Source organism: Bubalus bubalis, chromosome 5 (genome assembly GCF_019923935.1).
Source record: "Bubalus bubalis isolate 160015118507 breed Murrah chromosome 5, NDDB_SH_1, whole genome shotgun sequence".
NCBI classification, from domain to species: domain Eukaryota; kingdom Metazoa; phylum Chordata; class Mammalia; order Artiodactyla; family Bovidae; genus Bubalus; species Bubalus bubalis.
Genome location: NC_059161.1, coordinates 19064855 through 19091976, shown reverse-complemented (window position 1 = coordinate 19091976; position 27122 = coordinate 19064855). Strand labels below are relative to the sequence as shown.

At 36.2% G+C, this 27122-nt stretch overlaps 1 protein-coding gene across 1 annotated transcript in view; it reads left to right on the top strand.

Annotated features, from left to right (window-relative positions):
• The window catches only part of XPR1 (xenotropic and polytropic retrovirus receptor 1), a 202593-nt gene that overhangs the window by 104018 nt on the left and 71453 nt on the right, over positions 1-27122 (top strand). The window contains exon 3 of the mRNA XM_006048596.4: positions 26378-26479. Within this exon, the coding sequence (XP_006048658.1) occupies positions 26378-26479 (102 nt within the window). The remainder of the gene's footprint in view (positions 1-26377; positions 26480-27122) is intronic.

Here is a 27122-nt window from a genome sequence, read left to right as displayed (position 1 = left end):
GTTGGTCAAGCTAGGTCTACAAATTATTGTTTTTTGTATGTGCAGAGAGCATGTCCTAGGGATCATTAACTTACTGAGCTCACTGGGCAGGATATGGGTCTCTTGCCACCATTGTTTTACTGTTCGGGGGCGTGTTCTGTGCTTCTGTTGCATGGTTTTGCTGCTAGGCAAGCCTGCTTTCTTGAGTAATCATTAACTTACAGGGGTCTCCTGTATATTTTTACTTACAGTCCCCTGGTGAGATTAACTATTTAGTGATCTATTTTGTCCCTTCTTTCTGTCCCTATCATATCAATATTAAATTTCTGATTATTGTTTATATTATGGTTATGCAGGAAATGGTATGGTTTGTAGAAATATATTCTAAATTATTTGAGGGTGATGCCATCATTTTGAAACTCTCAGATGGTTCAGGGAAATGAATCATTTTTCTATTTGGGTTGTTGTTGTTTTTTTTTTGATGTGTTGTTTTTTTTTTGATGTGTCGTTTTTCCACACCAACACCCAGTTCTCAGACTCCCAACTAGATATCTGGCAATTCATTTCAGTTCTAACATTATCTACCTGGGATTTAGTGTCAGATGCCACAAGTTTAAGGGTAGTCCGACAGGGCAGTCCATACACCAGCTGCAAGTGGAGTCCCGAGCACCCATACTTGTGCTTGGTCAACTACAATATTGGGGGCTACATGACCCACCCCTGCCTCACATTTGGTAATTTGCTAGAATGACTCACAGAACTCAGGAAAGTGCTCTACTTACACAACAGACAAATGGAAGGAGATGCACAGGGCAAGGTATTGAGGGTTGGGGTGATTATCTCAGAGTTCTCATGCCCTCTGTAGGCATGCACATTGATATATTAACCAACTTAGAAGCTCTCTGAGCCCAGCTGTTCACAGGGTGGCTCAGACAGTTAAGAATCTGCCTGCAATGCAGGAGACCTGGGTTTGATCCTGGGTTGGGATGATCCCCTGAAGAAGGAAATAGCAACCCACTCTAGTATTCTTGCCTGGAGAATCCCCACGGACAGAGGAGCCTGGCGGGCTAAAGTCCAGGGGGTCGAAAAGAGTCAGACATGACTAAGCGACTAACACACACATATAATTGATTAAATCTTTGGTCACTTGAACTTAATCTCTAGCCCCTCTCCCCTCACTGGAGATTAGGGAGTGAGGCTTAAAGGTCTAACACCCAATCACAGTCTTGGTCTTTCTGGTGACCAGCCTTCATCTTGAAGCAATCTGCAGGGGATGAAGGGACTAGCAAAAGGCACCTCATTAGCATAAACTCTTTTTGTTTGAACAACAAAAGACATTCCTGTCACTCATGAAATTGCAGAGTTTTATGAGCTCTTTCCAGGAATCAGGATCAAAGACCACTTGTATACATATGTTGTTATTATACCACGCTATGATACTGTACCTACAACTTTTCTGTAAGTTTGAGATTGTTTCCAAATAAAAAGGTCTTTTTTTTCCTAAATGTATTTTTTCTGTTCCCCTAAATTTAAAAATTAAATCAGCAAATTCTAGACAAAAGAGGAATTCCAGATTTCCTATTCATAAAGGAGTATAATTAGCAATATACTTTAAAATAATTTATATTCATTAACAGTGCTGTCAGATGACAAAAATAATGCAATTTAGTAAACAAGTTTGATATCCTTTATTCAGGGGTAGACAGTTTGTGGATTGGGAAGTATAGTGCCTCACAAACAGTGGTACTCTCTTTCTGAAGGATTTTGGGCAGGCAGGATCGAGTTGTATAGTTATAGGGTGACTTAGGTTTAGATTTGTGATGTGGGCTAGGTCACTAGGGCAGCCTCCATTTTGTGGGTCCTGATATATGAATTTCCTTTATCAGCACAAAACCATTTTTTGAGAAGTCAGCAGTGTGATGAAATATGCTTAATTTTTCAGTTGAGACTTAATTCACAGATCATGGAATTCATCCACTTAAAGTGTAGAGTTTAGTGAGTTTTAGTATATTCACAGAGGTGTACAGCCAGCACCATAGTCGCTTTTGAAACCTTTTCATCACTCCCCCAAATCCCTGTACCGTTAGCAGTCACTCTTCCCTCCTTTTCATCTCCCACAGTCCTAGGTAATACTGATCTGCTTTCTGTCTTTGAATTTGCCTATTCTGAACATTTAATATAAATGCAGTCAAACATTATGTGGTCTTTTGTGACTAGCTTCTTTCATTTAACAAAATGTTTTCCTAGATCATCCACGTTGCATGTATCAGTACTTCATTTCTTTTAGTTGGCAAACAATAGTCTATCTTATGGATAAGGCCACATTTTATTCAGCTGTTAGTCCATCAGTTGATGGATGTTGGGTTGCTTCCACCTTTTGACCATTATAAATAATGCTGCTATGAATATTTGCATACAAAATTTTTTTTGCCTTCAAGTTTTCAGTTCTCTTGCATATATACTTAGATGTGGAATTTCTAGGTCATAAAGTAACTCTGTTTAAGCAGCTGTACTGTTTTATATTTCCATCAGCAGTGTATGAGGGTTCCAGTTTCTTTTATCCTTGCTGCTTGTAGTTTTCCCAATTTTTGGTTATCACCATCCTAGGGATGTGAGATAGTATGTCATTGTGGGTTTTGGCTTTTTGTTTGTTTTGGTAGTGCTGCGTACAGCTTGTAGGATCTTAGTTCCCTGACGAAGGATTGAACCCATGCCCTCAGCTGTCAAGCACAGAGTCCTAACTGCTGTACTGCCAGGAAATTCCCATATCATTGTGGTTTTGATTTGCATTTCCCAACTGGCTAATGATACTCAACAGTTTTTCATGTGCTTATTAGCAGTTGTATATTTTTTTCAGGGTAATGTCTGTTCAGATCCTTTGCCTATTTTTTAAATTGGTTCTCTTTTTATTATTGAGTTATTAGAATTCTTTATTTATTTTGAATACAAATTCCTTGTTGGTTATAAAGTTTTGCAATCAGGAAGCATAAGTTTGCCAACCTTGGTCTTATTTTTCAAGATTGATTTGACTATGCTGGGTTCATTGTATTTCCATAAGAATTTTAGAATCAGCTTGTCTAGTTTGGCAAAGAAACCAGTAGAGTTTTGTTAAAAATTGTGTTGAATCTGTGGATCAATTTGGGAAGTATTTCTATACTGACACTTAAATCTTTTGATCCATGAACTTGGGATTTCTTCCCATTTTTTATATCATCTTGAATTTCTTTCAACAGTGCTTTATAATTTTCAGAGTAAAACTTTCACACTTATGTCAAACTTATTCTTAAACTTTTTATTCTTTTGTACACTTTTCTAAATGGAATTGATTTCTTAATTTCTTTTGAAATATTGGTTTTTAATATAGATTTTGAAAGTTCTTTTTGTAAGTTGTATTTGTTTTGATACTTTGCGTTCCTGGCCATCATCTTCTCTTACGAAGAAGAGTAGATGCAGATGGAAGAAGTTTGTAGTTACAAACTAATTCAGATTATTTATTTTTAAATTTCACTCACTAATTCCAAAAATTTTCTTTATGTTTGCCTATTAAATTTTTATCTTCTTTGGTATCCTCTAATTACTGTTACAAACCAAAGTTTCATCTTTAGTTTTTCCAGATGAATCACAGCTGATTTGTATTCCTCATTTGGGAGATTCTTTTTTTAATTGTCTCCAAATTTTTTAGTATGCAGGCATTTGTATGTATTTTTCGGCAACAGCAATTTAAAAGTCCCATTTCTAAATACCCTTTTCAAAAAGCTGTCTCCATTAGGGCAGATCACTTTTGAAAAGCACATCCATTCTTATTGTCGAAATGTTACCCTTTCTTTGAAAGGACAGATTGAATGTTTTTTGTTTGTTTTTTTAAATTTTAATATCTACTACATAGCACACTACTGAAAGCTACTTACTCCAGGAAAGTTCAGCAAATACAAAACATTTGTTTTCTGATTTTAGGCTTAACAGCTTTTTAAATTACTTTGACATGAGAGGAACAGCACACTTTTGTGTTCAATGAAAGATTTTTACTATTACTATAGCTTACTACAAACTACTGTAAGAATTTCATTACATTTTTTCTTACTACATTTTAAAGATTTTTTTTTTATTAAAATAATTAATGACCTTGAGGAGTTTGTGTAGCAGTTGGGGCACTGCTAGCTTCAGTTTCTTTAGTACAGTAGTTTGCTCATGAGTGATACAATGAAATACTTTCACAAGTTCTATTCTTCCTCTTTTGCTCAGCTTAATCTTACAGTTCTTTTTAATTCCAAAGGCCCTCTTTCATGTACATGTAATTTTTTTCTCACAAAACATTGGTTTTATTAATAAGTTATTTGCTGTTAAGAATACATCTTTTCCAGTACATCTTTTTTTAATATATCACAAAAAAATTGTTCTTTTGTTTCAAATTAAGATAAAATATGGCAATTTTATAAGCTGAGACATATTAAAAAATCTGTTCTTTTATCCTATTAAATAGCCAGTGTTGTATAGTTTATTCTTTTTATTTCTTTAAGCCTTCAACAGTATTTTTTGGTTGTTTTTTAGTAGTATATGCTAAAAAATAAAAGTGTTTCTATGCATTTTTTTAGCATTACAGTTTAGTAAAGCTTAATTTTTAAAATAAATTCTATAAATAAATATTCTAATGTTCTTGCCCTCCCCCAAGTGATTACCTTGCACAATTTGAATCGCCCCTCTTTGGAGACCACTGATCTAGGCTATGACTATTTTAAGTTCCAAAGAGGGACGTTTAGCATATTTCTTTCTGAATGACTGAGTGCTTAGTATTAAGTTGTAAGGAGAATCAGATGGCATCAACATGACACTGGCCACATTCTTGTTCCTTTTAGGTTTTTAACATATTCATCTGTGAAATAAGTTTCATATCTGGTAATGTCTCAGGTATTTTGAACTCTAAATAAAATTATTTCAGTGGTATCAGATAGTTTGTAAAGAACGTATTCGAGGATGGCTAGGTTTTAACTAGCCAAAGAACATGCAGTCTGGTGAAAGATTATGTGTGTATGTCTGGAAGCCCCTGGAAGGATAATAGATACATAGATCCATTGCATTGGAGTAGTACTTTCTCTTCTACTACTCCTGTATTACTGCTGTCTAGAAAGAGTGGAAGGAGAAGGCAGTGGTAACCCACTCCAGTACTCTTGCCTGGAAAATCCCATGGGTGGAGGAGCCTGGTTGGCTGCAGTCCATGGGGTCGCTAAGAGTCGGACATGATTGAGCGACTTCACTTTCATGCATTGGAGAAGGAAATGGCAACCCACTCCAGTGTTCTTGCCTGGAGAATCCCAGGGATGGGGGAGCCTGGTGGGCTGCCATCTGTGGGGTCGCAGAGAGTCAGACATGACTGAAGCGACAGCAGCAGCAGCAGCAGCAGCAGGAAGAGTGGAAATGATTAGACCTCATGTAAGCATTCAGCTAGTAAGTGACAGAGCTAGGATTTGAACCTAGGCAGTCCAGAGCCAGTTTTCACAGCCATCTGTTGTGTCTGACTCTTTGCGACCCCATATACTGTAGTAGCCCACCAGGTTCCTCTGTCCATGGAATTCTCTGGGCAAGAATACTAGAGTGGGTTGCCTTTCCCCTTTCCAGGGGATCTTCCTGACCCAGGGATCAAACGCAGGTCTCCTGCATTACAATCAGACTCTTTACTGTCAGCCACCAGGAGAGCCCACAGTATAATCCATCGAGTTCTAAATTACCTTTATATTTGCATTTATTCCAACCAATTTAATTTCTTTACATATACTGTGCTTCTTACAGTATTCTGTTTGAGGTCCTTTCGCCCACTGTTTGCCTTAATTGTCTATATCTCTTCTATTCTCCGTGACTTCTAAGTCCTTCCTACACTCAGATATTCAGATCAAGTCCCATCTGATACTGCTTTCAAACATATTCCCATTTTTAATGTATTGATAGTATTGTCGGTTTTACCATTTCATCATTCTCATTTTCTTTATAGTGTTAATTTATAATCTTCAAGGAGGTAATAAGCTCTTGAGATTTAAAAGAGAGTTAGAAGAAAAAAGAAAAACAAATAAGAGACCCCTAGGAGAGATAGAGCTTAACTTATTGCGGTTGTATAACTTTATTATTAATGAAATTGAGAGTGGAACTTAGATTTTCTGTCTCCTAGTTCAGTGTCCTTTTTTGTCATACCCTTCTGCCTCCCAATTCAGTAGGTTGCAGTTTTTGTTATTTATTTTTGGGGAAGATCGCATTTGTTGGTACTGTAGGCATACTCTAAGCTATAAGATCAGTAAGGCAAAAAATTATTTGAATTTCCAGAAAAATGCTATAAGGTTCATAGCAGATATTTTCTGTACAGATTGGTGCTAATGGGAAGGATTGAAATTAAAATTAGCAAGAATGAGATATTTTTGGTCCATCATATTACTTTTTTGATATATACAGTGTATTAAGGAAAGGACCACTGAACCTGATGTGTAATAAACAGACGCTAGACGTTTGTTGGATGCGTTTAGTTGTCAAACGTAATTCTAATTAGGAGATAAACTTGTGCTTCAGGCCCACATTTGGCATGTAAACTTAAAGGAAATGGAATATGCTTTCAAAAACTTTTTTTTTTAAAGAAATTACACTCAGAAGTGAATTGTTATAAAGTATTTCTAGCAGTTAAAAACGTCTTTTGGTGAAATTGTAATTTGAAAATAAATTGTGGTAAATAGATTTACAGTGCTGGTGGCTAAAAAACTAAAAACATAGTTTTTTTCTGGAGAGAAAGTGATTTCAGGAGAAAAATGTAAATAAAAATCATCAATAAGCATTTATTTGTATCCCCAAATTAACATGTTTATATCTTGTGCCTTTTATTTCTTATTTTGCGGTGAAAAAATGAAGAAATGAGCAGTAATCTGCAAGTTTATTGGCTACTTTTATTTCCTAAAGCCTTTAACAAGATCCTCTGCTTCATTCATAGAAGATTCATAGATCTAATTCTGGACTCTATGTGCCAAAAATAACTGGTCAGAATTGATGTTTCTTTATGAAACTCTCAAACCCTGTAATTCTGTTACAACCTTCTTTTGGGGAATGCCATCTGAGTTTATATTGGAAACATGACTAAAATTATATTTATGCAATTCTTTGTGACTCTGAGGACAAAAGATGAAAAGGATATTGTAGAATAAAGTCATAATCAGGAATCTCTGTAGGATTTATGCTCATTGCCTTTAATAGAATTAAATAGAAAATATTAAATGTAAGTCTGAAAAGCACATAAAGTTAGCTATAAGAATTAAAGACTTCTTATTCCACTGAATATATTGCAGCCTATTAGACATTTCAGATTCCTTCCTTTAGTAATCAGAGATTTTCCTAGGGTCCTTAAGGCTCTAAGATGTTATTTTTCATAATGATTCTCAGAATCTTGCCCAATAAAAGAACTTTATTTCCCTCTATGTGAATAAAAATTCTGTGACTAAAGATTTCAGTAAGTTCAGAAAAAAGCAGTGCTTTTCACTGAGTACTCTTCAGTGAGTTCAGTCAGCTGCAGTCTACTTAACTAATATGTTCTACTTAAATAATTTGTTCCATGCATCCTGGAACAGGGAAAAATTGGTACCGTATTCTCTTCTCTTTACTTCAGAGATTTTACCATTCTGAAGCAGTATATCTTAACTTTCTTTAAGGTAAATAAATCACTTTACATATTTTAAGAAAAATATAGATGTCTCCTGGGATCACAAACATTTTACTCCTAGTTTTAGAAGAAATTCTGTATAGTTTATCTGTGAGCTTCTGGTTAAGGATGCCAATTTTAGGAGTGTCATTGATTTTTCTTTGTGTCTTTATTTTTATGTCTTGGGAACTCATTTTGAATAGTGTTTGTCCTTTTTCTAAAGGAGAATTCCTACCCTGTTGCTTCTTAGAAATATTATATCAATTATTTATGTTTTAATACCAGTTTTCTTTAATTTGATGTTTTCCAAATGTCCAACACAAGGTCCCATTTTCTTATGAGTCATTGAAGTACTAATGTATGTTCAGAGCTAAACATGGAGGTTATAGAGTACAGTAACACTGTATACACAAAGCATGTCCTCCTGTTCTGCAGAGGAGCAAACATTACTTTGAGGTTAACAAAGCAAAGATAGGATTAATACCTCTTACTCTCAAATCAAGTGTAATCTTTATTGGAAAAATTATGATCTCTTCTAGTACTTGCTATGTAACAGGATGTGCTAACATCAGAGCCCTGTGAGAAATATGGCGGCTAAGACACAAAAGTGGCCTAGGCATAAGACACTAGAAAGTTAAAAGATGTCCAGATGTTTAAAAGATGTTTAGATGTATTGAGTTTATAATATCCAAGTGACCTGAAGACAGTTACCAAAGAGTTCACTTGTTTAAGATCTCAATTGTATAATGAAGTTGCCTGAACTTTAATAGTAGTAGTAGTAGACGTTAAGCTTGTACTGTCTTGACTCCTCTCACAGTGTTCTGTGACTCAGTTGGTAACAGTTATCCTAAATGTAGGTAGAAATTATTCATCTCCATGGATGTATGATATGTTTACTACTTTAAGTGTTGAAATGATTATCAGTTGAGTTCTTTGACTGCAAGCAGTTTTGAAGAGTGAATAAAATGGAGATTTGTTGAAGGCCATTAGGGTAGCACATAGGATTGAAAGAACAGGATAGCTGAATCAACCGAAAAGGAAAAACAGATCAACTTCAGTGCTTCTAGCACTAGAATTGGAGAAGGCAATGGCACCCCACTCCAGTACTCTTGCCTGGAAAATCCCATGGGTGGAGGAGCCTGGTGGGCTGCAGTCCATGGGGTCTCTAAGAGTCAGACACAACTGAGCGACTTCACTTTCACTGTTCACTTTCATGCATTGGAAAAGGAAATGGCAACCCACTCCAGTGTTCTTGCCTGGAGAATCCCAGGGACGGGGGAGCCTGGTGGGCTGCCGTCTATGGGGTCGCACAGAGTCGGACACGACTGACGCGACTTAGCAGCAGCAGCAGCAGCAGCACTAGACTGTGGACTTTGAGAGCTTGTTTATCAAATTATCTGTGGTGAGAGACATCTATATCTGTTGGTTTTTAATTCACTATTTTTTCTTTTAAATAACTGTTTTGGTTTTGTGCATATTACTATATGTAAGTGCTATTTAATTTAGATAGTGTATTGCTTCCTTAACCAGCTTATCTCTGTGGATGTCCTTGGGATAGCTTTTTGCTTCAGTGTTCAGTTCCTTCATGGATTTGTGTTTTCTCTTAGGTTTTTGACCTCTGAAGGTGTCTCTTACTTTCTTTCAACTCCGCATATAAAGAGATGGTCTTTAAATTTTATTCAGCATTTTTAGGTGTTCTGTACTGTGAAAGGTTCTCAGCATGTCTAATCTGCTTTGTTTCTAGAAATGTCTCAGTCTCTTCACCTGCACCTTCTTGTTAAAAATGCATCAGACCATACTACTCCCCTGCCTGGTATCTTTTACAAGTCTTACCTAGCCCTTCTCTTACCTGCTCCCTGCTCTGTGTTCAGGTTTGTTTTAGATTACTTTCACTTGGTGTGGTCCAGCAGTACAGAATATTCTTCTCAAGTCAGCCATACTCTCAACTCCTGCATATATAGTTACCTCTCCCTGCCCTACATCCTGTAAGTTTCTTCTGTATATCACATCTGAAGTGTCATTTCCTCAGAAAGACTCGCTTGATCACTTGCACTGCCTTGGTGCTCACTGTCATGTTCCCCTAGCATCCTGTGCTTTCTTTTTTACTACATGTTTTGCTCTTCTAATTACTTAATTAGTGTCTGTTTTCTCTCAAAGGATAGAGACTGTGTTAGCCTTTTTGATCACGGTATTCCTAGCCAGTAGCACAATGCCTGGCACATAGTGGATATGCTTAAAATATTTGCTACTTAACATTGTATTTACGATTTATTGTTGGACTGTCTTATTAATAGTGTGGGGAATTGTATTACAATTCAATCATTCTCTTGACTAGGTTTAGTTTTTTATTTTTTAATTGGTTTGCCTTCAAACCATAGACATTTTGAATTTTTTATTTTGAAATAAACTTATAGAAACATTGCAGGAAGAGTACAGAGAGTCATGTAGACTCTTCATCTAGTTGTCCTGTAATGTTGACATCTTACGTGATCATAGTGCAATTATCGAAACCAGAAAATTCACATGTTGGTACAATACTACTGAATAAACTATAGACTTTATTAGAATTCTACCAGATTTTTCCTTGTGTTCTTTTCTGTACAAGAATCCAGTTCAGGATCCCACATTACACTGAGTTGTTTATCTCTTTAGTTTCCTTCTATCTTTAACATTTCTTTAGTCATGACTTTGACACTTTGATGAGTACTATATACTTTGATGAGGTGTTTTTTTTTTAACAATATTTCTAGGTTTACTTTTGTCAGATGTTTTTTCATTAATAGATTCAGATTATGCCTTTTTGTCAGAAATACCACAGAAGTGATATGTCCTTCACAGTACATCATTTCAGGGGCACATGATGTTGACATGTCCCATTTTACTACTGATATTAACTCTGATTCCTTGCTTAAAGCATCACCTAGTTTCTTTGGTTTTAGCATCTGTGGGTGGATCTTGCCTGCAGCAGTTTTAATATTGTGGTATTTGCCTAATGGTGAGTTTGTGGTGTTCACATTTCTTCTGTCTTTATTGATAAGAACTCTTCTATAATGGAGAGTTGTCCTTTCTCCCACACTTATTATTCAGTTATTTTTACTAATATGGACCTGTGGATATTTGTTTTATTCTATGATTTATAATTTATTCTATCATTTATTTTATTGCTCTGGCCATTGGGAACTTCTTCATGCTGGCTTCTGTGTCATTTTGACATCTCCCAATCCTTTTGTGAGAATTTCTTATTTTCTTATATCACAAGATATTCCAGGGGCATCTTGTATTTTTCCCTGCTGCAGCCCTACAATCATTTCCTAAGAGCCCTTACTTCTGTTAATTGTGGAATGGTATTTAGAAGTCAGGACCTTCTAAAGGTATTTAGAAGTCAAGTGAATGCTGGGTTTCCTCGTTGTTGTTAAGAGAATCAGAGAATCATTTTCCTATACTCTGAGAGCAGGTGGAGCAGGAAGAATGTATGTGTGAGTGTGTGTGTGTGTGTGTGTGTGTGTGTGTGTGTGTGTGTTAACCATTGCATATGTACATATCTGTATTGTTTTGTCTATATATGTATATATTAACAACCATGAATTCACACTGGTATCTCTGATTCTACTCTAACACATAAGGTTAACTAGCTTTTTTCCTTTTCTGGCCCCCTAAGACTTAGTTCCCTAATACCCTTTCTCCTATTCTGTGCCTGAAATTACCTGATACTCCTTGTCCCAAGAGATGTAGACTATTCACAGTCAATATTCTCTTTTATTCATAGGAATTTTGATGTAATATTTGTCAGCCAGTCTCAAAGCAAATAGAAAAGTTACTTATATTGGGTTTACCAAAAAGTTCATTTGGGTTTTTCCATAACATCTTACAGTAAAACCCTAATGAAATTTTTGGCCAACCCAGTAGTTTTGTGTTCTTTACTAGAATTATTATTTTTTTATTGGGGTCTAGTTGCTTTATAATGTTGTGTTAACTTATGTTGTACAATGACATGAATCAGCTATATGTATACATAGAGCCCTTCCTCTTGGATCTTCCTCCCGCCCCCATTGCATCCGTCTAGGTCACCACAGAACACCAAGCTGAGCTCCCTGTGCTGTACAGTAGGTCCCCACCAGCTATCTGTTTACACATGGCAGTGCACATGCGTCCATTCCAGTCTCCCAATTAATCCCACCATCACCATCGCCCTGCCCCTTGTCCACATGTCTGTTCCCTATGTCTGCATCTCTGTTCCTGCCCTGTAAATAGGTTCATCTATACCATTTTCCTAGATTCCACATACATGTTAATATACGATACTTGTTTTTCTGACTTACTTCACTCTGTGTGACATACTCTGGGTCCATCCATGTCTCTACAGATAATCCAGTTTTATTCCTTTTTATGGCTGAGTGATATTCCATTGTATATATGTACCACATCTTCTTTATCCACTCATCGGTCAATTACAGTCAATAATTAAATTTGTTAAATACTTTCAGGGTTATTCTGATCAGTAATATTTTGAGAAGGGCTTTTGACTAGGGTGTCAGGGAACAAGGGAAATAATGTGAATATGAAAGTTGAGGCTGGGGAGAGAGACAGTTTAGGGTGCTCAGGAAGAAGATGTTCAGGCAGAAGTACAGCTTGTGTGGAGGTCCAAAGGTAAGAAAAGTATGACTGGTTCAGGGAACTGAATGTAGTTCAGAAGAGCTATAGAGGTTGAGACTTCAAGGTTCTAATTTCATACTAGAATTACTTTCATAGTAGTTAGAAAAGATGTTTGCTATTATTTCAACCTTCTTAAATTTATTGATCTATTTTACTGCCTACCATATGATCTATCCCAGAGAATATTCCATGTATACTTGGGAAGAATATGTACACACATACCTCAGAGATACTGTAGGTTTGCTTCCAGACTACCACAATAAAGTGAATATTGCAACAAAGCGTGTCAAAATTTTTTGGTCTCCTAGTTCACATAAAAATTATGTTACACTGTATTGTAGTCTATTAAGTATATACTAGCATTATGTCTAAAAAATGTACATATCTCAATTAAAAAATGCTTTATTGCTAAATACATGCTAATCATCATCTGTGCCTTCAACAAGTTGTAATCTTTTTGCTGGTGGAAGATCTTGCCTGGATGTTGAAAGCTGCTGACTATTGGGGTGGTGGTTGCTAAAAGTTGTGGTTGTGGCAATATCTTACAGTAAGACGACAATGAAGTTTGCCTCCTCTGTTGACTCTTCCTTTCTCAAATGATTTTTCTGTAACATGCATTGCTGTTTTACCCTCAGAACTTCTTTCAGAATTGGAGTTGGTCTTCTCAAATCATGCCACTGCTTTATCAACTAAGTAATATTCTAAATCCTTTGTTGTCACTTCACCAATCTTCACAACATCTTCACCAGGACTCGACTCCATCTCAACATACTGTTTTCTTTGCTCATCCATTAAAAAGCAACTTCTAATTTGTTTAAATTTTATCATGAGATTGCAGCAATTCAGTCACATCTTTTAAACTCTACTGTTTTTGGAGCAGGGGAGGGAATCTACTGTTTTATCTAACTCATACAGTGACCTATGAGTTATATGCAGATCCCCAAGTTACCCACTTCCTTACTGGCACAGTCTTAAGTCTTTTTTTTCTTCCCTTTTTTTAAAAAAAATTTATTAGAGTATAGTTGCTTTGCAATGTTGTGTTAGTTTCTACTGTACAATGAAGTGAATCAGCTGTATGTATACATATATTCCCACTTTTTTAGATTTACTTAGGCTTCACTTTTCATTCTAATTCTCTTGCTCTTTCCTTCAAAGCTTTTAGTTACATCTTCCACTGAAGTCTTGATCCCTTCAAGTTATCAGCGTTGGAATCCGCTTCTTCCAAACTCATGTTAATGTTGATACTTTAACCTCTTTCTATTAATCATGAATGTTCTTAATGGCATCAAGAATAGTGACTCCGTTCCAGAAGATTTTCTATTTACGTTGCCTATATCCATCAAATGAATCACTATCTGTAACAACTATAGCCTTATGAAATATATTTCTTAAATAATAAGACCTGAAAGCTGAAATTTCTCTGGGTCTGTGGGCTGCAGAATGAATGTTGTGTTAGCAGGCATGAAAACAGCACTGATCTCATTGCACGTCTCCATCAGAACTCTTGGGTGCCCAGGTGCATTGTCAGCACTAACATTTTGAGAGAAATAGTTTTTACTAAGCAATAGGTCTCAACAGTGGACTTAAAATATTTAGTAAACTATGTTGTAAACAGATGTCCTGTCATGTAGGATTTGTTGTTCCATTTACAGAGCAGAGGCAGAGTAGATTGAGCGTAATTCTTAAGGGCTCTAGGATATTTGAAATGATTAATAGTCATTACTTCAACTTCAGGTACCCTGCTGCATTTGCCCCTAATGAAAGAGTCCCCCCATTCTTAAGCTTTTAAGCCAAGCATTGATTTCTCTCTAGCTGTGAAAGTCCTGAATAACATCTTTTTCCGATAGAAGGTTGTTTTATCTACATGGAAAATCTGTGGTTTAGTGTAGCTACTTTCATGCGGTATCTTAGTTGGATCTCCTGGATAACTTGCTGCAACTTCTACACCACCACTTGCAGCTTTACCTTGTACTTTAATGTTATGGAGATGACTTCTTTCCTTAAACCTCATGAACAACTCCCTGCTAGCTTCAAATTTCTGCAGTTCCCTCACTTCATAGAATTGAGGAGATTTAGGGCCTTCTCTGGATTAGGCTTTAGCTTAAGGAAAGGCTGTGGCTGGTTTAATCTTCTATTCAAACTGCTAAACTTTCTCTGTATCAGCAGTAAGGCTGTTTTACTTTTTTATCATTTATGTGTTAACTGAAGTAACACTTTTCATTTCCTTTAAGAACTTTTCCTTTGCATTTACAGTTTGGCAAACTGGCATAGGAGGCCTAGCTTTTGGCCTGTCTTGGCTTTGACATGCCTTCTTCACTAAGCTTAAATATTTCTAGCTTTTGGTTTCAAATAAGATGTGTGACTCTTTCACCTGAACACTTAGAGGCCATTGTAGAGTTATTAATTGTCCTAATATCAATGTTATTGTGTCTTGGGGAATCAGGAGAAGGAAAGAGACTGGTGAATGGCCAGTTGGTTGAGCAGTCAGAACACATTCAATATTTATGGTAAAATTTGCCATCTTATGCGGATGTGGTTCATGGTGTCCCTAAACAATTACAATAGTAACATCGGACATCCCAGATCATCATAAAAAAGTATAATAATAATGAGAAAGTTTGGAATATTGTGAGAATTACCAAGATGTAACACAGAGACATGCAGTGAACAGATGTTGGGAAAGTGGCGCAAATAGACTTGGTTGATTCAGAGTTGCCACAAACTTTCAATTTGTAAAAATGAAATATCTGTAAAGTGCAGTAAAGCTAAAATGAGGTATGCTTGCATTCTGCTGCTGTTGCATGATATGTTCTGTAAGTCTGGTTTAACTTGTTCAAATCCATTGTTTCCTTATTGATGTTCTCTCTGGATGATCTGTGCATTGTTTGAAGTGATTTATTGAAGAACCCTACCACTATTGTATTGCTTTCTATTTCTCCCTTAGATGTGGGGTCCAGTCCTTTTTTCCCCTCTTGGTGAAGCTGGGAGTTCCTCCCGATTGTCTGGTGATTTGCCAGGGATGGGGTTTATTGCTAGAATGTGTCTCATCCTTTCCTAGTGATTTCAAGTGGATGATGTAGGCATTTTCTCCTTCACCTGATATGTAAGAGTCACTCACCTCGTTTCTGGATTACTTCCTGAGTAGTTCTAGATTCAGTGTCAGAGAAGGCAATGGCAACCCACTCCAGTACTCTTGCCTGGAAAATCCCATAGACAGAGGAGCCTGGTAGGCTGCAGTCCGTGGGATCGCTAAGAGTCAGACATGACTGAGCGACTTCACTTTCACTGTTCACTTTCATGCATTGGAGAAGGAAATGGCAACCCACTCCAGTGTTCTTGCCTGGAGAATCCCAGGGATGGGGGAGCCTGGTGGGCTGCCGTCTCTGGGGTCGCACAGAATTGGACACGACTGAAGCAACTTAGCAGCAGCAGCAGCAGATTCAGTGTATCTGAGGGAAGAGATGAATTCAAGAGTTGTCTGTGTTGCCATCTTGAACTAGAACACTCAATCCATGTTTTAAGAGAGATGCAGCTATAAAGTATGCTTTAGTTGTTCATTTGTCTATATGTAATTAAGAGCCCAAACTGATTTTTAGATTAGAAATTAGTTAAGGTTTTTTAATTGAATTGAATATGTTCGTTTTTCCTCAAGGAAATAAAAACTTGACCACTTTCTATTACCAAATCTTCTATTTAAACATAAAATCACTAAGATTTTTCTAAAAACTGATTTTAGTAGCCAGTTTGTTTCCTTATTGCTTTATGTGTTTTTCCTTTGTTATCTCATCTTTCTCAATGTGATTCAGGGATGCTTTTTTTTTAAATTTTATTTTATTTTTAAACTTTACATAATTGTATTAGTTTTGCCAAATATCAAAATGAATCCGCCACAGGTACTGGATGCTTGGGGCTGGTGCACTGGGACAACCCAGAGGGATGGTTTGGGGAGGGAGGAAGGAGGAGGGTTCAGGGATGCATTTTTAAAGTTGTCTGTCAGTCATTGGAAGAGTCTCTCTATCAGTGGCTATTTTCTGTTCTAATTTGAAGAATACTGAACAGTCTTAGAATATAGAGGAGGAGGGAAGTGTATAACATTCTGGCTTTGAGGCAGTTGGAGCTGAGAACTTAATTTTTTTTTTTTTTTAGTTGACATGTTGCTATGAAGTCAGAATAAAATTTGGAAATATTGGGGAAGTTTTTCAACAAAGGTGTAATCTATGGATCTTAAAGAAGTAACAGAGTACAACATACTTGATTTTTCAGTACTTTTTTTTGTTAGAAAGCTATGTTTCCTAACTTTTCATATCTGACTGGAATATTGATGTTATGATCTTATAAAAGCATTCTATCTTTAGCTACCTGCCTGCTGCTTCACAGAGAAATGACTGTCATTCTTTGAAATAACTGTCGTTCTTGGAATAAGTAACCAGAGTGGTTACAATTCTTATGGTTCATTCTTGTTTTTATCTTTGCAAAAACAACCCTGAAAATTCAGTTAAACTAATACCTCTCAAGTAATCATCAGATATTTTGTATTTGTCTATGGCCATGGCACCCTTAACATTCATGATCTCTGAAGCTAAGTGGGGTTGGGCCTGGTTAGTACTTGTATGGGATTTATTTTGGTTTGTTTATAGTAAATCCAATTTTAATGTATATTACCTGTTGCTTTATAGAAGTGAAAAACCTGTGATTACTAATAATTTATCTCAAGGTAGCTTTAAACTACATAGATTTGATTGACAAAGTAGCTTTAAATAATGGCATATACTTTCTAGTTAATGTGAAATAATTAGGCTAACAGAATTAACAAATGGAAGTCCTTCAGTAAAGAATAGATAATTCACTTAAAAATATCATCTGTATACAAATTAGTGTTTTGTCATGTTGGTTAAATGAAGAAGCAGTGCTGGAAAAAGTTTTGTTACTGTCATTTAGGGGAATCCATCTCCAAGTCTTCCATATATACTAATTCCTGAAATTGATTTGCCTCAGTAATTGCCAGGCAGTTGTCCAAGAGTCCCCTTTCAAATGGCCTTTCTCTGATTTTATAAAAGAAAGGCTTGTTTCTTATTAAATCTGGATTGACTCTCTGGCTCCCAAACAAAGAAATACTCTGAAATACTCAAATATTTGATGTCGATGTTGAGAAAGTGAGTGATTAACAGGGAAACAAATCTTTCTGAAGTCAAATTGTTCTCAGTGAAATTGAAGAATGACTTTTTTGTCACCCTATACATTATTAAAACTGTGTGTGTGTGCTCACTTGGTTGTATGCAGATCTTTGCAGTCCCATGGACTGTATGTAGCCTGCCAGGCTCCTCTGTCCAAGACATTTTCTAAGGAAGAATCCTGGAGTGGGTTGTCATTCCCTACTCCAGGGGATCTTCCCCACCCAGGGATCCCGCCTCTCCTCCATCTCCTGTATTGGCAGGCAGATTCTTTACCACTAGCACCACCTGGGAAACCCCAGCAACAGACCTGTATGCAGGTTTTGGAAAACATTTGGAAGGAGTCCAAAGAATTGATGTTGCTACAACATACTTTCATTCCAGTCTACTTATTTATCTTTCTAGGAATAAAGTAACATTTATCAATGGATATGTGAACTAATTAGGAGAAAAAGTATCATCCATTTAAAGATGAGATTTATTTTCAAATTACCAATAACATTTTACTTTTTATATCTGATGTTTATCAAAGCTTATTACATATTTGTTGTACTGATGTAGTATGATGTAGTATGTTCTAATAATAGTAATGATAGCTCAATCCAGAAGAAATTCTAATATTTGAGTTTTATGGTTTGAAAAGTTGTATTTAAATTTTCATTTATCTACATTTAATGTCTAGGAAGTACAATATGGTAATCATAAATGGCTTCCAGATCCAAAACTATATTAGAATAAATTTTGTAATGTAAGTAGAATGGAAATGTAAGTTAAAGAAAAAAATGAAATGATATAAAATTTCCAAATGTTAAGAGCTCATTTATGTATTCGATAATGAATGGATGATGGTTATCATATTGCTATGGCATTTAAATTCCATTAGTTACATTTAAACCAATGTCATATTAATTTAAAATGCAAATAATTATGATGCATCAGAAATTTCATTGCTTATAACTATTTAAATGTGCTCAAAACATTTTGTTATAACTTTATTCAAGATAGTTTTTCAAAATTTTTTTGAGGTTATGAAAGCAAAAAATACTTGAAAACACTGGTATACACGATTTGTTTTGCTATTGAATTATCTCCTCTTTGGAATTATTTATTGCTATTTCATTTATTTTGGTCATCTGATGACCAAAATCATTGGAAAAGTCCCTGATGCTTGGAAAGATCAAGGGCAGAACAAGAGAGTATCAGAGGTTGAGATGGCTGGATGGTATCAATGATGCAGTGAACATGAACTTGGGCAGACTCCGGGAGATGGTGAGGGACAGGGAGGCCTGGCATGCTGCAGTCCATGGGGTCGCAAAGAGTCAGACATGACTGGACAACTGAGCAACAACAATAATTTCATCTGTTGGTGGTTTTTGACTAGCAGATATTAGATAAGCATTCATTGGGGTGATAAATAATTCCAATTATGTGAAAGCTAGTGCCAATGAGATAATTTCATCTCAATTATATGTCACTAGAGGAACCAGAGATCAAATTGCCAATGTCTTGGGTCATAGAGAAAGTAAAGGAATTCCAGAAAAACATCTACTTCTGCTTCATTGAGTACACTAAAGCCTTTGATGGTGTGGATCACACCGAACTGTGGAAAATTCTGAAAGAGATGGGAATACCTATCTCAGGAGACCTTAGTGCCTAATGAGAAATCTGTATGCAAGTCAAGAAGCAACAGTTAGAACTGGACGTGGAACAACAGATTGGTTCCAAATCAGGAAAGGAGTACGTCAAGGCTGTATATTGTCACCCTGCTTGTTTAATTTATATGCAGAGTACGTCATGCAAAATGCTGGGCTAGATGAAGCACAAGCTGGAATCAAGATTGCTGGGAGAAATATCAATAACCTCAGATATAGAGATGACACCACCCTTATGGCAGAAAGTGCAGAAGAACTAAAGAGTCTCTTGATGAAAGTGAAAGAGAAGAGGGAAAAAGTTGGTTTAAAACTCAGCACTCAGAAAACTAAAAGCATGGCATCAGGTTCCATCACTTCATGGCAAATAGATGGGGAAACAATGGAAACAGTGTCAGACTTTATTTTCTTGGGCTCCAAAATCACTGCAGATGATGACTGTAGCCATGAAATTAAAAGAGGCTTGCTTCTTAGAAGAAAAGCTATGACAGAACTAGACAGCATATTAAAAAGCAGAGACATTACTTTGCTGACAAAGGTCCATCTAGTCAAAGCTATGGTTTTTCCAGTAGTCATGTATGAATATGAGAATTGGACTATAAAGAAAGCTGAGCGCCAAAGAATTGATGCTTTTGATGTTGGAAAAGACTCTTGAGAGTCCCTTGGACTGTAGGAAGATCAAACTAGTCAATCAGTCTAGGAAATCAGTCCTGAATATTCATTGGAAGGACTGGTGCTGAAGCTGAAACTCCAATACTTTGGTCACTTGATGCCAAGAACTGACTCATTGGAAAAGACCCTGATGCTGGGAAAGACTGAAGGCAGGAGGAAAAGGGAACGACAGAGGATGAGGTGGTTGGATGGCATCACTGACTCAATGGACATGAGTCCGAGCAAGCTTGGGGAGTTGGTGATGGACAGGGAAGCCTGGCATGCTACAGTACATGAGGTCACAAATAGTCGGACACGACTGAGCAACTGAACTGGAAGAAAAGCTATGACAAACCTAGAGGACATATTAAAAAGCAGAGATACCACTTTGCGGATAAAAGTCTGTATAATCAAAGCTATGGTTTTTCCAGTAGTCATGTACAGATGTAAGAATTGGACCATAAAGAAGGCTGAGCACTGGAGAATTGATGTTTTTGAAATGTGGTGTTGGAGAAGACTCTTGAGAGTCCCTTGGACTGCAAGATCAAACCAGTCAATTGTAAAGGAAATCAACTTTGAATATGCATTGGAAGGGCTAAAGCTGAATGAAGCTCCAGTACTTTGGCCACCTGATGTGAAAAGCTGATTCATTGATAAAGACCCTGATGCTGGGAAAGATTGAGAGCAAGAGGAGAAGGGAATGACAGAGGATGAGATGGTTGGATGGCATCACTGACTCAAGGGACGTGAGTTTGAACAAGTTCCGGGAGCTGGTGCTAGACAGAGAAGCCTTGCAGCCCGTGGATTCACAAAGAGTTGGACACGACTGAGCAACTGAACTGAACTGATACTAAATCTGATTAGTCTCCCCACATCTCCTCATTTATAAAACATATCTGATCAGAATCATTCCTCTGCTTAAAATCCTTCAAAGATGTCTCGTAGGTCAGAGGAAAAGGCTAGTCCTTTGTGCGACAGGGCCTGACTGAGCTGGCCTCTGCTTGCTTGTCTAGGCTTAACTGCCGCCAGTGTCCTCCTTGCTCCCTGGATTGCTGTTACACCATCCTCTTCAGTTTCTCAAATGTCTCCTGCTCGTTTCATTTTACAATATCATGTTATATGCTGTTCCTGCTGCTTGGAGTGCTGCTGCTCTAGCGAATGCTTACTTACCTGTCAGATTTCATCTCAGATGACACTTTCAGAGACTCCCTCACTGCCCCTCTCCCAATTCTTGCAGACTAGATTGGGCCCACTAATTTTTTTTTTTTTCATCTTTACTTTTTTCTTCAGATCCATATTACAGTTTGTATATTTGTGTATTTGATTAAAGTCTGCTTCCTTGGGTTAGGTGTAATCTCTGAGGACAGAGTTTATATGTATTTTGCTTATCATTATATTCCTAGCACCTGGCTCATTGCCTGATACATGAGAGGAACTTACTGCTTGTCGAATGAATGACACTGAATTAGTCCTATTTCTACTACACCAGTGATTTTAGAGTAACATTTTAATGTTTGAAATCCTTCTTTGCCATATGCTTTATATAATCACCCATCTGTTGATGAAGTAGCATTTGGGAAAAAATAGAATTTTAAGTTATTTATTCCTTATTTGTAAATCACACTTTTAAAAAAATCTCAGAACACTTTTTCTTTTTCTAAAAACGTGGAACCAGTAGTGCTAAATATTCTTCCTATATTTGATGGAACCTAGTCACATGTTAATTTTTATTTATCAGCCATCTTCATTTATGAGTAGTTTTTGAGATGCTAAGAAGCTTAGAAGCATAATAAAAATGCAAAGAGATGGTGGTAATATTACAGTTTATGCCTCTCAAACCATTTTTGCACAGAATCATATTCTTGAAAATTTTAATAAGTGCTCATCACCCCTTTCCCATCTTCCCCCTGTCCTTCCCAGCTACCCTCCCTCTACCCCCAAGAAGGACGGTGTTCTTATAAATAACTTTCAGAAACACAGTATACTACTTCTCCTCCTTATGAAATAATAACAATGTGTGTTAGCATAGTAAAGCTTCTTTTGCCTTGAAGCAAAGTTTCTCAACTTGGTGGTGGTAACATTTCGGATTCTCTGTTGAGGAAGAGGAAAGAGAGAAGGTGATGTCCTGGGCCTTACAGGGTGTTTAGCAGCATCCTTGGCCTCTATCCCCTGGACTCCAGTAACACCTTCTTAGTTTTGAGAAACAGAAATGCCTCTAGACATTTCCAAATGACCCCCAGGAGACAAAATCATCCCTCATTGAGAACTACTACATTAAAGAGATCAGCTTATACTTGTATTTCCCAGACTTACTTGAATTCCTTGAAATTTTTCTCCTCCTCCTTTCCTGTCATCTCTATACATAATGTCCTGGGAAATGCTATTTTAGATTATCTTTTTAGTAAAACTAAACTAATTCTACTTTTTTCTTCTACTTTGTAGGCTCCTCCTTAAAACCCTTTAAAACTTTCCATTGTACTTTGAATGAAATTTAAACTCAACGTGATCTTCCTGCATGTAAAGGCCTTTGCTTACTTCCCTGACCTTACCTCCTGTCACATCATACTGTCAGTCCCATTGTGATCTGCTTTCAGGTCCCCTTTCTTTTCCTTATGTTTTAGGTTCAAGTTTCAGATAAAAAGTTATCTCCTGTGGAGAGGTCTTCTCTGATGATCTCTTACCCTGCCAAAAAGGATAGTCATCCATTCTAGTTCTACAGTCTGTCTCAATACCCTGTTTGTTGTTTTCATTATACTTTCTAGTTTGTAACTCTTTGTTTATTTGTGTGGTTTTTTTTCCTTTCTGCTTCCATCATTAGACTACAGACTTTATGAGAGCAGAAACCACATCTATCTTGTTCTTCTATCTCCAGTATTTAGCACAGAGCCTGTCATCTAATGGGACAATAATTATTTGTTGAATAAATAAATAGGCTTTAGTGTTTCAATCTGTTTCTGTTATAGGGTTAAACTTGGAGTTAAAATATTTTTTATTGAGATTCAGATACCGTAAAATTTCTCCCTTTGAAAGTATAAAATTTAGTGGTTTCTAATATATTGACAAGGTTGCACAACCATCACTACCGTCTAATTCCAAGACATTTTCATCACTCCCAATCTCCCTCCCTGCAGGCTCTGCCAACCACTAGTCTACTTTCTGTCTTTATGGATTTGCCTGTTCTGGACATATCATATAAAATGGGATTTTGTACTATGTGATATTTAGTGTTTAGCTTCTTTTCTTTTCCATAATACTCTCAAGGTCTGTGCTGTAGCATGTATATTACTACTACATGCTGTATGTGTTGTAGCATGTATACTACTACTACTGCGTCTTATGGCTGAGTATATTTTATTACATGGACATGCCATGTTTTGTTTATCCTACATCAGTTTATAGACTCTTCGATTATTTCCACTTTTTGGCTATTATGAATAATGCTGCTATGGGCATTCACGCACAGTTTTTTTTTCACTTCTCTTGGGTATATACCTAGAAGTGGAATTGCCGGATTATATGGTAGGTAGCTCTGTATTTAATATTTTGAGGAACTTAAACATTTTTCCCGAGGGCCTCATCATTTCGTATTCTCACCAGCAGTACAAGCGTTTGAGTTTGTTTTCACCCTTGCCAACACTTGTTGTCTTTTTTCTTTTTCTTTTGTGAGAAATGTCTGTTCAGATCCTTACCCATTTAAAAAATTGGGTTTAATTGGGCTATTTGTCTTTTAGTTGTTGAGTTCTAGGAGTTCTGGGTATTAGATTCTTATCTGATGTATGGTTTGCACATATTTTCTTCCATTCTCTGTCTTTTCACTTTCTTGATAGTGCCCTTTTAAACACATAAGTTTTTAATTTTGATGAATTCTACTTTATCAGTATTTTCTTTTATTACTTATACTTTTGGAAATTTATCTTAGGAACCATTGCCTCATCCAAGATCATGAAGATTTATGCCTGTTTTTCTTTAAGAGTTTTATACTTTTCAAATTTATATTTAAATATTTGATCCATTTAGACAGTTTTAGTATATGATGTGAGAGAGGGGTCAGCTTCATTTCTTTGTACACAAATATTTAATTGTTGGAGTTTAGTCTTTTTTAACTTTAATAGAGAGTTAAAATTTTCTTAAAATTATTATGAAACAAAAATGTTTCATATTTACAATTAAAAAAATAAAATATGGAGTGCATACTGTGTACCAGACATTATGCTGGGCATAGGATCTATAAAGATAAAAAAGATGTAGTTCTTACCTTCAATCTCTCAAAGCTCTGGACATTAACAAAACTGAAAGTAGTCATAAAAATTTGAGGTTACTGATTGTTTTAAAGAATTGGTTTTTGAGAGATTTTATGTGAAAGTAAGATGACACTTATGGTTATATATATGTGTGTGTGTGTGTGTGTATATATATATATATATATATAGTCCTGAAAATTGCTATAAAAAGCACTTGATGGTGGTTGCTATGCAGTAAGAATATTTTACCTTGATTAGTACTCCTAGAGTTATTTGCTATTAACTTAGTAATTTTGGGAGTGGTAGATGAGAAAGAAATTGTCTGTCATCCACAAATGCAAGGTAGAGATAAAACTGTAACAGAAATGACAGATCTCTTATTATTCTCTCTCTCTCTCTTCTTCTCTCTCTCTCTTTAGTATAACTGACTGTATTAATATTTATTTAACTAAAAGCAAAAGGATCTTTACAGCAGTACTCTCTGAGTCATTCTTTGCCAGTTCTGGATTTTTTTCCCCCACCCTTTCATCTTTCTTCCTTTTTTTCATCTTGATGCTAATCTTATATTTGTTGATAGATCTTGCTAATATATGGACTTATTTACACTAGATTTCTTTGAACTAAATTTAGTCTTTTGTGATTAATTGAATTAATAGTTTTGTGACTGATTGACATTAGGACATGTTGGGGTTTTTTTTCCTAATAATACAATAGAGGATAAAATTAAAATTTTTAAAAAGTGGGTAGATAAGTAGAGTAAGATATGACTGTTATTCTAAATAAGCTATAGCCAGAGGTATTATAAAAGCAGCATCTGGAGGATTCCCAGGCGATCTGGTTGTGAGGACTCAGTGCTTTCACTCTGGGGGCCCGAGTTCAATCCCATATATGGGAACTAAGATCCTGAAAGCCATTTAGAGAGGCCAGAAGAAAAAAAAGAGTAGCATATGTTACCATGGAGCATCTTTTAACTCAAGGTCAGTTTTTCAAAAAGCTTTGACCTGCTTTATGGTTTGAAAAAATAATTCTCACTGGCCTTGGGATATACATACAAATAAATACAGCCTTTATTGTACCTCAGCTGCTAAGCTTACATGAGGAACTTAAAGTAGCCATCCTTTCTTTACTGCAAAATAGTAGAATCCTGCATAAATTGTTCAGTTCTAAAGCATAAGACTAGAGAAGTAGTAGTGCTATTTTTTTTTACATTTTTGTTTTCAAATTAAATGAATAGATTCAACATGCTTTTTAAAACTTCATTTTAAGCTTTTGTTTTCTTTAAAATATCTCTGGAATTAGTGTGTGTGTGCATATGTGTTACATACTACTTAGGAAATACTATTTCTCTTATTACTGGAGAGGTGAATTATTTAAGGATTTCTGGGATTCTCCTAAGATTTGAAGCATCTGAGGGAATGTAAAAGAACCTATACTTTCTCTGGGCATTTCAAGCTTAGAGTGCCCTAGAGATCCAGAAATAAGATAGTTCTAAATTACAGTTAGCATCTGGAGTCTAGTCAGAGCTCACTTGGGGTTCCTGAAGATAGATATATGTGTACTACAAGATTGAGTAAATCAATATGCTATATGACAACTCACAAAGTGGATCCTGCCTGCAAAGATATACGTTGATTGGCCCACACAGTGTTTTTAAAATATCTAGATTTATGACTTCTCCCTGAAAAATTGGAAGATGTGACAACCTAGGCAGCAACTAGCTAGATGGACTTGTGCTCTGCCGTTAACTAGAATCCATACCACTACTTATCCTGAATGTGTCAGTTGCCATTTATCACCACACTTGCACAATTACCCAGTTACTTAGCTCATTTATGTCCCTATCCAGCAACTGAACATTTGGAATATCTAATTTATAACCATCAGTCTATGTCTCTTTCTCTATGTCTGGTGCAGCTAAGGTAAAAATGAGTAGGTAGTAGTTAGAGCAATCAACTCATTTTTTTCCAGAAACCATTACATATTCATGTCTTCATTTTCTGCTACATTTTTAAATGCAATATTAGTCTACTGTCTGCTGAATCTTATTCACTTCACCTCCCAGTACCTTGAGACTGCTTTGATCACCTGTCTGCAGTAGTGTCTTCTGAAGTCTTATGAACACTTATTTTCTCCACCACTATAAATTTATTGTAGTAGAGATTTAGAAAACCTCATTCAGTTTAAAAAATTGTGTGCCTATGAAGAAGCCTTTGATTAACCTTTCCTTAGTATAGTTCACAAGTTCATTTTTTCAAAGAAATGCATATTTGTTGTCATTTTGAAGACTAAGGAAGTATTAGTAACTTACATTTTTGTTTCTCTAGTTGGTCTTTGGACATTAAATTTAAATATTGTTTTCCTTGCTTTCAGTTACAGATGAGGACACAGTAAAGAGATATTTTGCCAAGTTTGAAGAAAAGTTTTTCCAAACCTGTGAAAAAGAACTTGCCAAAATCAACACATTTTATTCAGGTAAGCAGTTTTTTGGTACAACATACAGGAGACAATTTCTGCTGCTAAGGCAGGAGAAACTCTACCATGTCATTGTTGAAACTTCTGATCATTTTTAGATGGGGCTTTTCCTACTATACTGCAATTAAGGGATATTTTCTTTAGCTGAGGTAGGAATACATATGGTACTTCACTCTTTGAGCTTTGTATGGTCATTGCCCAATTCTCTTGCAGTTGTAAGGATTTCAGGAACTCATTATGAATCGATACTTTGATAGAGCTTCACTATGGCCCATTCCCAAGTATTAAAGAGTCAGAAACATGGTTTTACCATTTCTCTCAGAGCTTAATGACATAGCTGCAGCTTATTAACTATGTTACTTTTAATGCCTTCCCATTGCGTGAAACACTCATATGTGTCTCTCGAGGATATGGCCTCCAGAGTGGCATCTACCAGATGTGATTGGAGTTGAGATGAAAACTTCTATTTCTTTGTGTTTGACCCTTTAACATTTTGTTTTTATATATATATTTACCCCCTACTCCTTTAACATCTATCTGCTTTTCCATCTCACAGAACTCTAAATCCTTGACTCCTTCATTCTGTTCCAGTTGACCAGGATCCTCCCCAAATTACTTTCATTTCTATCAGTCCTTGTGCTTT